We start from the raw sequence: 12,029 nt of genomic DNA on the forward strand, positions 1-12,029 counted from the left end.
AATATTTGTTCAAGAGTTCTAACTAGTCAGACCATTAAACAAACTTCCGCTCAGACGCGTAATCGCTTCACCGCACATGCGGCCGCTGAAACAGTCAAGCAATAAATGATGCCATAGAGATTCAATAAAATGAGCTTAATCTCAAAAATAATTTATACATTTGCATTTGTCTATAATTACATAGTTATTCATTCTTCCAAACCTTTTGATGTCCTTCAAAAAACATTTGTCATGCAGTTAAAGTGAACAAAGAGCCATTAGAGGGTTTTGTCAGGGACAATATGTTTATGATCTACAACGTCTGTCCCTCCGTGTCCCTCCATTTTATATCCCCTATTAGCAGTGGAATATATCCGCTCACATTAACCTAATTTATGGTTAGGGCCGCTGTAACAGCAGCACAGGTTAATGAATTTGGCATTACTGAGTAACTGTTATTGAGGGCTGAGGAGGAGCAAATGGGAGAGATTGTAAAGCTCTCTGCTTTGCATGACGACGGGTGAGAGGGGGACAGGAATGGAAGTTATCTGAACCTATCATGCAACTCCTCCACCCACCTGGAGAACAATTGTGGGAATATTTGTTTTCTTTTTGGTTGTCTCTGGAAGCCTGACTCCAGAATTTTTTATATGATTATGAATTCGATTAGGCATGAAAACAATACACACGTGTTAAAAGCTTTTTCCATAACTGACCTTTGTATATGTTTTCACTTTTGACACATTTTACTCCTTTCATACTTTATTTTTAAAGCTAAATAAAAAACTTATTTTTTTTTATAAAATAGTGTTTTGGTATAGCTCTGGAAATTTTTCTTAGGGTTTTAAGTTATATCATGCAATAACTTTGACTCAGATGTTCCTCATAAATATACAATTTAAGAGTTACGATAAAGAATCAGCTGAGACAAAGGCAGATAAAAATTTTGATTTACAATTTATTTTCCATTTAATATAGTGTCTCAAGAAAAACATATTGCGATTTACTCCAAGGTACCTGATTTCTGGTTATACTTAGTTTATGGTCCCTCCAAAAATGAGCAAATATAAAGTTACAACAGCTCACAGAAAAGATTTACTTGCACCTTTTGGCATTTTTTGACTGACCAAAGCCGGTGTTGTGCACTTACGTTAGTAGTCTTCCAAAGCAGACATTTAAAAAAAAGATTTGATTTTGTCATGAATATAGCCATAGATGCTGGAATGGCATGAAGAATTAATAAATAAAGAAAGAAAATATTTTTTTTCAGACGTTCACTCTCAATGGTTCTTATTCACTAAGCATGCGTACGCAAAAATTTGTTCGCAAAATGTGGGTACGAACGTTTTAACTTACAAATCATGATTCAACAAAAACTTTCATACAAAAATGTATTGTAAATGGATGCAAAAACGCTTAGACCACACATACGCAATAATCATGAATGAGGAAAATACATAGATATATATTATAGGGTATTTTTCCGTTGTTCATGATTATTGCGCACGTGTGGTCTAAGTTGTTACGTTTTTGCAAACATTTAGAAGAAATTTTAGTATGAAAGTTTTTCTTGAATCATGATTTGTAAGTTAAAACGTCCGTACGCACATTTTACGAACATATTTGTGTGTACGCATGTTTAGTGAAGAGACCCATTGACCAGTATGGCACGCAACACAGTGAAGCTTATAGGAGAACTGCCCTGTGATGCACTTAAACTTCACTCCTCTCTCCCTCTTTTCCCCTCCATCAGCATCTTTTATTCCTCTCCTCTGCTTTCAAGCCACAAGTACTTCCGTCCTCTCCGCCTTGACACAGTTGTGCATGGCTCACCAACCCTTTCAATTTAGATTTCAATTATCATGTTAGTTTTGTGATTAGGCTTGTGTCCTCCAGGAATCAAACCTCTTTCTCTCGCTTCCCCTCTGCAATCAGATTGGATCTGATGAATTGCGCCTGTAATTACGGAAGTTATTGAATATGCAGATCGCTGATGACTAGCAGTGTATCTGTTCATAGTGCATTAACTCTAACTGTATCAAACAAGAGGCTCGTTCAAGACCCACTCAAGTAATGAGAGAGGGCCACTGGATGCCATTAGCTGTAAATAATAGTAAGCTCGAAAAGGGTGAACTCAATTAAGACCTCCACAGTCCCGTTACGCTGCTTTTGTTTCATTCCCTGAGTGGCTAGTGTAGGTCTGCATGCATGTGCGTTATAAGGATGTGCAAAATTGCATTTTTTTTTTCTTGACTAGTTGGTGGTTTGCATAAACATATAGTCAAATAATCAGTACTAAGCAAGTTCTGTACGACTAGGTCCTGTTAAGAATTGAGCCAGTTTTTTTTATTGTGCCATAAGATCTGTTCTAGTGCCTTATATGATGGAGTTTTCCCATCTGTTGAAGCATTATGAACAGTGAAGTCTTTGTAAACATGCTAAATGTTGGGAGTTTTGCTCAACGTGACATATTTTCCCTACACGGCTTCCCTGCTTCAGGGACCATGATGCAAACCCTCAGAAGGGGTGTTGGTAAGGCAAAGAAATAAAGTGGGAGATTTTGCTCAGAGCTTAAAGTGAGTGCTTGAACTTTGTTGCCTGTCAAGCTTGCCTAAATCTTGGCCTCTGGGTCCACTACACAGTCACTCACATACACATAAACACACCTCCTGTCCGCCTGCGAATGTTGAGAGGCTCTCCCAACAGTTTAATAGCAAGGGTTGTACAGAGTTCTGTAATCTACACTTGACTCCGGAGCTCATAATGTGACATACCACATTACAGAGAAAGCAGGAGACAGACAGATGCCCACTAACTGGCAAAGAGATACTCCGAGCCTTAAAAGTGGAGGGCCCTGGGAAGTAGTAGCATTAAATTACTTAACCTGTCAGTCAGAAACTTTTAATTTTTTCCTTTCACCCCAAGCCAAGTCAGTTGGAGTTATAGCTGCTGAAGTTGAATGTTAAATTGTTCAAATTCAAATTATGTTATTATTTACTTAAAGGGGCCATGTCACAAGACTTTTTTAAGATGTCAAATAAATCTTTGGTGTCCCCAGATCACATATGTGAAGTTTTAGCTCAGAATACCATAAAAATAATTTATTATAGCATGTTAAAATTGCCACTTTGTAGGTGTGTGCAACAATTTGCCGTTTTGGGTGTGTCCTGTAATATGGGTGTGTCCTTTAATATCCAAATGAGTGGATGAAGTGCAAACACTGATCACAATGATGGTGGTTTGTTGAATTTGAAACTCAATTGTGCTGTGAATTATTTTCTCTGTCTCTCCCTTTTTGCACTAAATGGTAGTGCTGTGGTTGGATAGTGCAGATTAAGATCGGTATTATTATAATAAGAGCTCCTTATGACATCATAAGGGAGAGCCACATTTCAATGAACTATTTTTCCACATGCTTGCAGAGAATGGTTTACCAAAACTAAGTTACTGGGTTGATCCTTTTCACATTTTCTAGGTTGATAGAAGCACTGAGGACCCAATCATAGCACTTAAACATGAAAAAAGTCAGATTTCAATGTCATGGCCCCTTTAAAGAGGACATATCATGAAAATCTGAATTTGTTCATGTTTAAGTGCTATAATTGGGTCCCCAATGCTTCTATCAACCTAGAACATGTGAAAAGATCAACCCAGTAACTTAGTTTTGGTAAACCATTCTCTGCAAGCACGTGAAAGTGAAATTTTGCTCCCCTTGTGATGTCAGAAGGGGATAATATTGCGCCTTTATTTGCATTATTCAACCACTGCAATGCCATTTAGTGCAGAGATCAGCTCATTTGCATTTAAATGACACACCCAAAAACGGCACATTTTTGCTCACACCTACAAAGTGTCAATTTTAACATGTTATAATAAATTATCTGTATGGTATTTTGAGCTAAAACTTCACATATGTACTCTGGGGACACCATTGATTTATTTTACATCTTAAAAAAGACCCCTCTAAATATTATAAAAAGCAGTATTAAATTTTTTCCCATGGAACACAATGCCGTTTTTTCGGAATTAGCCTAAGGCCGGAATTTTATAGCGAAGGTATTTGATGAACATATAAAACGTGCTCTCATTTATGACGTTTAGAACCTTTTTCATCCGTGCTCTTCATATGTTGTATCAGCGTTGTGTGAGCTGTTATTTCAATTCTCTCCCTCATGTATCTCTCAAATGTAATTCTTGCATGTATATTCAAATGTAATCTCCCAACTATTGGGAGCCTAAAGTATTAAAGGCTAATCCTTTCCTTTAAATAATTAAGACCTTTTAAAGCATGTTAGCATTTTATTTAAGCGCTTTACTCTTGTTTCTGGGCTTGCTTCATTTTCTGACGTCTAATAGAAACACCCGAGAACCTCAACCCGAGGGGGTCGCTCTTATCAAGAAGCAGTTACGATGCTTTGAATACATGTATGCCTCTAGCATTACACCATTACAGTCAAATGAGCTTAAATGGCTCACACAATCGCACTAGAATAAAACAAAACAGTCTATGAAGTGGGACTGACTTATTTATTATCTTCCCAGAAACGACTCCTGGCGGGAACGTTTTCTAGCGCACATACACATGCTTAAATTGTATGTGGCTAAATGGCCCACCGTTAAATATTTACCCTAAAACTGTCTCCATTTGCTGTGGAGGTGACATCAGAACAAAACACAAGGAGCATCTGCAGCATTACGCTGCATAAAACGCGTTGTTTGTCGCCTTTAAAATGCGGCACTTATATAAATAATGCAGCTCTCGATTTCGAGAAGAAACACTTAGAAGTCGAATTCATAAAAAATAAATCCCAAAGTTTGTTTTTTTCCTCAATGATGATGAGAGGAACAGTTAGAAAGTTAAGTGCCGGCGAAGTAAATGAAACTGGCTCATCAGGCACAATGCTAAATTGTTTAGTTGCAGTGTTGGCAAGGGAAAAGACGCTCTTTATGTTTCTTTGTAACTAGTGGATTATGGGGTCTATTTATGCTGTAATTAGTGTTCATTTCAGGAGGTTCCTGCTTTAAATGTGTATTAATGTAATGACAGGGGACGTGTTTGTTTTTAAGCGCATAAGTGAAAAGGCATAATATCACCTTCATTCTCGACGAGTGCTCTAATAACTGCCGTGGATTAACTTATGACCCACAAAGCTCATGGCCACGGCACTCGGCTCGGACCAAACTCGCTGTAGTTAAGATTCAAAGAGGCTTTAGCGCCTCAACTGCTGCAGTCTGCTTCAATGTATGTTATTAGGTTAATAGGATTGCACTTGTTTACACCAACTGTTAGCTTAACTTGAGGTCAAAGAGGTGGCTTAAACTTGTGTAATTGGCTTATTAAGAGGTTTCAAATAGCAGTGTTGTGGAGAGGTTACACGCTGACGCTGGGGTGCCACACGATGTCGGACTGTGTGGGCTGGCTGCGTGCTCCCTGTTTTTTCGTTCCTGATAACGTGGGGATTGCGAAAAATGACCTTTGTCAGGGGCTTGCTATTGTTTGCAGATTGGTTGCACACCCGGCAGGCTGTGAAACGCACATCTGCTGCCTCGCACTTTGAAATGGGGTGAGGAGGAGAGAGATGGAGATATAAAGGGGAGGAGTGGGAAGAGCCATGCCACACGTTCCACACTGCCACAATACCTATCCGCTTATCAAATATTTGTCTGGCCTTCGCTACCTATTTACCTTCCTCTGTTTGCTTTGCTTATTTAAGAGTGTCCCTGCCAGATACAGTGTTACTACAGTAGTTTCTTTTTCCGAGATTCGTTGTCAGAGGGCACATGCTCTCCGGAGACATGATTTGCTTTTGTCTTTTGCTATATACTGTAGTTGGCTTTCAATTTTATGTTTAAGTACACTCAACTTTGTCTGAAAAACATTTTACACATCGCCGTGTTCTCGGTCATAAATATGTTAGCTTTCCTGTTCGCTGTGCATTTGATGACAAACAGAAGCTGTGTTAATTTGCTCACTGCTCACTTCCCACAACCCCTCGGCTCAAAATGTGTATTTGTTTAATGTGTTTTTGATTGATTCAGGGATGATGATCCATACAGTCAGTATTGAGCACGCACACACACGCATACGGGCACACAAAAGGCCTCTTTGTGCTGCTGGCAGGGCTTGCCATTTTTAGGGAGCACGGTTGAGATTACACGATTATTTCATAAGGGGCCCGAGCCAGTCGTGGAGCCCGGCCCTGGCCGCATGGCGCGGGATGGCTGTGGTGACAGCAAACCACAACAGAGGCTGAATTTGGCCTGCATGGGAACCGAAAAGCAATGGACGGCAGCCAGAGACAGATACACACAACCCTTGTCGCAAACTTGTGGTTTTTTAAAAGAAGCCAATTAAGTTAATGATTTCATTCTGAAAGCCGTCATGATGCATACGCCTGCCTGTGCCAGGAATAGAGCGAGAAACAACAGAGAAAAAGAGTGATGCGCAGACGAAGGTGTTAGTCAACATGACTTAACTTAAGTTTTGATCGTTTGCGGATGCTGCGCAGATCGCGTTACCAAACTTGGTGGACCTTCGTAAGGTTGACGCTGAGGAAGCCTGTCACTGACCAAACAGGGAATTTCCTTTCCAGTCAGATATTATTCCAGTTTATTGAGAACATTTTTAAGACACTAGCGCACTGTTTCTCTTGAAAAGCGGGCAGTCGGACATATGGTTTAATAGCAGGACGGGTGAGACATTTTCTGTATCAGTCAGCGGCTAATCCAGTAATGTGCCCGCTTTCTGGCCTGGATACAAATCTGCTGCACATTTTTCTGTTCAACCATGCTTGTCAGCTCCTGGTTTTATTAGGCTCTTTCATATTCACTTTAGCCGTTTTTTCCTCGCGCTGCTCTGTGGGCTGCTTCTTTTTAGCATTGCTAAAACACCAACCCTTCATGTACTCCCTGAGCCAGATTTTCGCGCCAATTACACAGATCGATGGACGGACCCACACTCTCATCGTCTCGTCTGCCCTCGTCTTTTTTTTTGTATCAGCTGTCAGTCATGTGGGGAACTCCTAACCACCTCCTGACAGACATGAGTGCCAGCCGTTCGTTTAGCGGGGTGTTTTTATCCAGCCCTCTTCGTCCGACCTGTCACCCTGGCCACACGCTGTTGCCCATGCTTTTTTTTAACGCCGAACGGGGGCGAATGAATTAGTTTCAGAGGTTTAAATCGGCAATCAGTGTCACTTGGCCCGACATAATAAGGCTTAATCGTAGATCTCGGGAGTCGTGTCCCGGCTGACCTTTGTGATTCGTCAGCCATCTTTACATGGCCTCATCCGGGTGGAGCGAATGAACTTCCCCTGTTTTGATTTTCCGAGTGACGTGTCTCATGAATTGTGGTTTCTCTCGCAATGCTCATCCCTTTCCATTTAAAGACTTTTTTTCTTCCTCTCCTCCTTTACACAAGCAAGAGGAAAAAAACAGTTTGTCACCCAGAGAGAGAGAGAGAGAGAGAGAGAGAGAGAACACTGCTTGCGGTGTCCAGAGAAAGCATGCATCAGAAACCAGGGCAGTTTAGGTTGTTGTCCTCAGAAGAAAGAAAAAGGCGAGAAAAAGAATTAAATAAAAATACTACCAGAAAATCAGGGGTGGAGCTAGCCGTAACCAATGAGCTGTTTGTTGTCCACTCGGAATAGCGCAACTCAATCTAAGCAGCGTAAGGTAATTTCCTTAGTTTCCTTCCCCCACCGAAATTGTATTTATGAGATGAGAATGAAAGAGAACAAAACAGCTTTTCTTTTAAGACACTGCAAATTTTCCTATTTGGTTGACTAGCAACTGGTGAAAAACGCTTCCTATTTTTGGAAAAGAAAGGAATTGGGGGACAGTGGCTGGAGAAAACAGGGCACTGTGTGCCGGCATTCCAGATGTCCGAGCGGCAGTTGTACCAGCCCAAGTTTTTCTGGGCACTGATTGCCAGTGATGACCTCATGAGCTCCAGGCTGTAGACTGTAAGCATACAGTTCTCACTGACACGGGTTTGAATAGCCCTCAGCCTTTCATGCGTCCATTCATTCTCTGCAGTCCTCTGGCGGCAAAATTACTCCCTCATAATTAGCCATTGTCCCCTTTTTGGCTAGTTTGAAAAACTTTTTTTTTTCGGTTGTCACTTTCTTTTTTGTGTCTTTGTTTCTTTATTCTTTTTTATCTTCATTTTTATTCATCTTTTCAAATATGTTTATTGTGTTGTCTACAGTCCCCCCTCTGCTTCTTCTTTCCTTAATGGTCTCACTTTACTTTCTCTCTTTCTCCCCCCCCCTCTCTCTTTCTCCGTCTCTCTTTCGTAACAGTTGACTGTGGGAGATTTTACACTCGATTTGTTGACACTTTTGCTATAAAGTCCAGCGCTCTGAAGAAAACTATCTTTATAAATGACAGAGGGGACCTGTCCCTGAATGGTGCTTTGTTTACTGTTTTTCCAAAAAGGGGCCCACACTATATTTCATCTGTCAGAGTTGCTTTTCTTTCCCCCGACAATGCTTGATTGTTTCCACAAAAGAGAAAGAGAGAGAGTGAGAGAGAGGAAAGGGAGAAAGAAACAGAAAGAAAGAAAGAAAGAAAGAAAAAAGAATTCAGGTTCCACAGACAGGAGAATTCTGTATTATATTTTCCTGCCAAATACTGATCTCTGTTTTCCTTCCCCTGGACTCACAAAGGGATCATAACTTACTGTCAACTGTGAGGGAAACCACAAAGCTCCACTGTTGCTCAGCAAATAGGCTGTGTTGCTCGATGCCTTCACTGGCTGTAAAGTTTGTTAAACTGTAGCACTGACACCAGGCACTTCGGGAACTGTAAGGCCACGAACTTCTGAGACAGAGATCCGCGTTAAACCTTATTCCGGCTGCACGGGAACCAAGCGGAGACACGCTGGGAACGAGACTGCGTGTGTGAGCAGAGGAGCATACTGTAACAGCTGCTCCGCCGGTCGTGCCGTTCTGCGTGCGTCTGGGTGCGCGCTGTGTGTCAGCGGAGCTGCGCCGTTCGATGTGTTGGGTTTTGTGCGAGCTTGTGTATGAGAAATTGGGGAAGGATTTAGGGAGATGTGATGCCATCCAGCTCTGAAGTGATGTTTGAGGAACACAGAAGATCACAGAGGGACAATATGTGAGTGTAAACTGACCCGATACGCACTCATTCTCACACTTCTCTCTCGTTCACAATGAGGACCGTGCACAGAGTTTGTTAATTTGCCAGTGGAAGTGACCATCTGTTTGTTAGATGTGAAATGATTTCTTTAATTTCTCAGAAGTTTGAATGGGAAATAATTACAGTCTGAATGCAGTATGAAAAGACTGTGGTGGAGTAACATCTCCTTTTAAAGTTAGATTTAAGTGTTAGATATCAAACCGAGCAGCAGATGAAATGTCTGTTTGAATGTTAAACTGTTCTAACTTGAGTTCTGAAGGGTTGGAGGTCAATATTCGTAGAGTGCAATTAAACTAATTATTTGAGATTTAAATTCTTTCAGGCAAACTCTTCAAATGACTATTAAATGTCTAACATTTATTTATACTGAAGAAAACTGTACATAAGATCTTATTTAACAGAATGTGTTAGCTCATGACAAGTTTGGCAATTAAAAAAGTCAGCATATTCAGCATTCTGCATTTTTATTATTATTATTAGTATTATTATAAGTAGTAGTAGTTATAATAATAATAATAATAATAATAATACACACACATATATACATAATAATAAAACATAATAATAGTTTTTAAAAGTTAATATTATACAATAAATATTATTATTATTTTATGTTATTGTTGGTTTGTTGTTAGCATAATATTAATACAAACTTGTTGATATTATAATAACTAAGCACAAAAATAACAATACCTTGTTTATCAGCTGCTTCATGTAGATGGGGAATATAATAGAAAAAAATGTCTTGTCTGCTTATGGATGTCTGACGCTTTTATATGAAGTTCCAGTGAAGTGCAAAACAAACAGATACAATACGCAACTGCTTTCCGACTATCTTCTTGCACTTCCTAAACATAAGATCAGACAGGGAACGTTCTTTTCTTCATGCATGGTAAGGCTGCACAGGCACAATGGAAGGTGATAATTCGAAGGTGCTAAACAGCTACATCGGGGATGATAATTTTCCAGCACAGGTTTCGCAGGTAACAGAGGGTTGATTATAAGAGGTGAAGACCTTGCAAATCTGTGCTGTGTCACCTGTGTGATTTACTGATAGAGATACAGTCACACAAACACATCTGACTTTGTTTAATGCTCTCCACTATTTCATGGACAGAATTCTCTGCTGTAAAGTTTATTATTGATGAATGAGATTTATATCTTAATTTTACGCTTTAGAATTGTTCCCAAAATATATAAAAAAGTATTAATAAGTATTAGCCCTGCATTAGTAATTGTATGCTTGCTAACCATTAAGACTGCAACAGGTGCTGTTGTTAAAAAAGTACAGAAAATAAATCAATATTTAGAAGTTAGAAGAGCTTTTAAAATTATTTGTTTGTTTTATATATTTTTTTCACTTTGGTCGTGTTTGCTCATTTATAACTTAAAAGTCTGTTTATACACCACATTTATCCGTACAGACATAATTCATAAAAATATATAATAAACCTTGCCGCATTTACACTAGTCAGGAATTCAACACAACTCTCATTTGTTTCCGTTCAGGCAACACTTCTTTCTTTTATACTTGAAAAACTTATTTTAAAACTTATTTTTTTATAGCAACCTCTTTTTATATTCTTTTCCTCTTTGGGAGTTACTGTAACATTTAGCTTTTTGACTTACTTGTTATTATAAGTAAAAGTGTGTGTGAGTTTTCATGAGTGTGAATGCGCACGTATGTGTGCCGTTACCCATGGAAACTTGAAGCCTTGTCATAAAGCAGCTTTTGCCATTTTTAGCTCACCCATCGTTAGCTCCCTTAACAATGCCCCCCTTGTTTTAGGCACTTTTATTTGATTATTTCTCTTCATACAGGTCTGGGTGGTGGCGCTGGAGAGAAAACTGGCCTTCTAATATTTCCTTTCAGGAGTGACTGGTGATTTAGGGGGTCTGCTGTGCCTGTGGGGTTTTTAGTTTTTTGGGGGGGGGTATGGGGTGACAGTGGGTCAGGGCAGGATTGACACCATAGCTCAGGAGTTACTTATCACCATTGTCTATAAAAGGGCAACAGAAAGACATGGCAGAGACAGAGGAGCGGGGGGCTTCTAACTATTGAGAAGGGGCGAAAGTGGATATCCCAACACACATGGCCCCCGGTCATGAGACCCCCTGAGGAACACCAGCGCGGGGTGTTTTTTTGTGTGTGTTCGGGTGGGTGGGGTAACATCTTGTAATGGCACCGAGCAATTAAATAGAGGTCTGTGCGCGATGAAACATTAGCAGTGGCAACAATTCATGAGTCGAAGCATTCCGGGCTACATGAGAACTCACGGCGAGAACTTAACTCCTAATCCTCATAAACGTATTGCAATATTGTCAGCTATATATGGGGCCTTTCTCTCCCCTCACTCGCTCTCTCTCTCTATCTCTTACTGGAAAAGACAAGCTATGCTGCCATACGCTTATTGATTGGTTTGGTTTGTTAGCTGTCCATTGTTATTGTGTAATCGGGCCTGGGCTGTAGAGGGCTGACAGGAATTCATATGAGGCCACTCTGGCTTAGTTGATATATTCCCTGCTTAATATGCACAGAGAGCAATGAATCAGATATATTTACTGTAGAAACAGATTGAATTATTAATAGGAATAAAAGGAAGCGATACGGTGGCTCACAGGACAGTTTCGTTACGCGTTAAGCGCGTAAACCAAAATTTAATTTGATGAAATATGACGGCCGTATCTCACGCCGGAGCTATTTTACACATTCGGCGGCTCCTCCTCTGTAATACACCAAACACGCTCTTGTTTTATAGCTCGTAGCGAGGAATTAAATGATTTTGAAGTGTGTTTTAAGGAAAACCCATTTAGGAATCAGCCCTCCTTAATGTACTCCAACTAAATGACGTCCACATTGTTCCATTTTCCAATGTCGCTAGCTGTGG

At 40.1% G+C, this 12,029-nt stretch overlaps 2 protein-coding genes across 16 annotated transcripts in view; one reads left to right on the plus strand and one right to left on the minus strand.

The window, feature by feature from the left end:
• Positions 1-12,029, minus strand: part of nucb2a (nucleobindin 2a) — a 572,456-nt gene that overhangs the window by 216,757 nt on the left and 343,670 nt on the right. The window lies entirely within an intron of this gene.
• sox6 (SRY-box transcription factor 6) overlaps positions 1-12,029 on the plus strand; it is a 204,390-nt gene that overhangs the window by 41,060 nt on the left and 151,301 nt on the right. Inside the window, exon 1 of one of the 15 annotated variants that reach the window (XM_073812454.1) lies at positions 8,683-9,099. The exons of 9 other annotated variants lie outside the window; for them this stretch is intronic. In XM_073812454.1, coding sequence (XP_073668555.1) covers positions 9,041-9,099 — 59 coding nt within the window. In that variant the 5' untranslated portion in view covers positions 8,683-9,040. Of the gene's footprint in view, positions 1-8,682; positions 9,100-12,029 lie in introns of those variants that run through there. 5 more of the 15 variants (XM_073812449.1, XM_073812430.1, XM_073812432.1 and 2 more) reach the window with 5 other exon arrangements.

This window comes from Paramisgurnus dabryanus, chromosome 2 (assembly GCF_030506205.2).
Source record: "Paramisgurnus dabryanus chromosome 2, PD_genome_1.1, whole genome shotgun sequence".
NCBI classification, from domain to species: Eukaryota; Metazoa; Chordata; class Actinopteri; order Cypriniformes; family Cobitidae; genus Paramisgurnus; species Paramisgurnus dabryanus.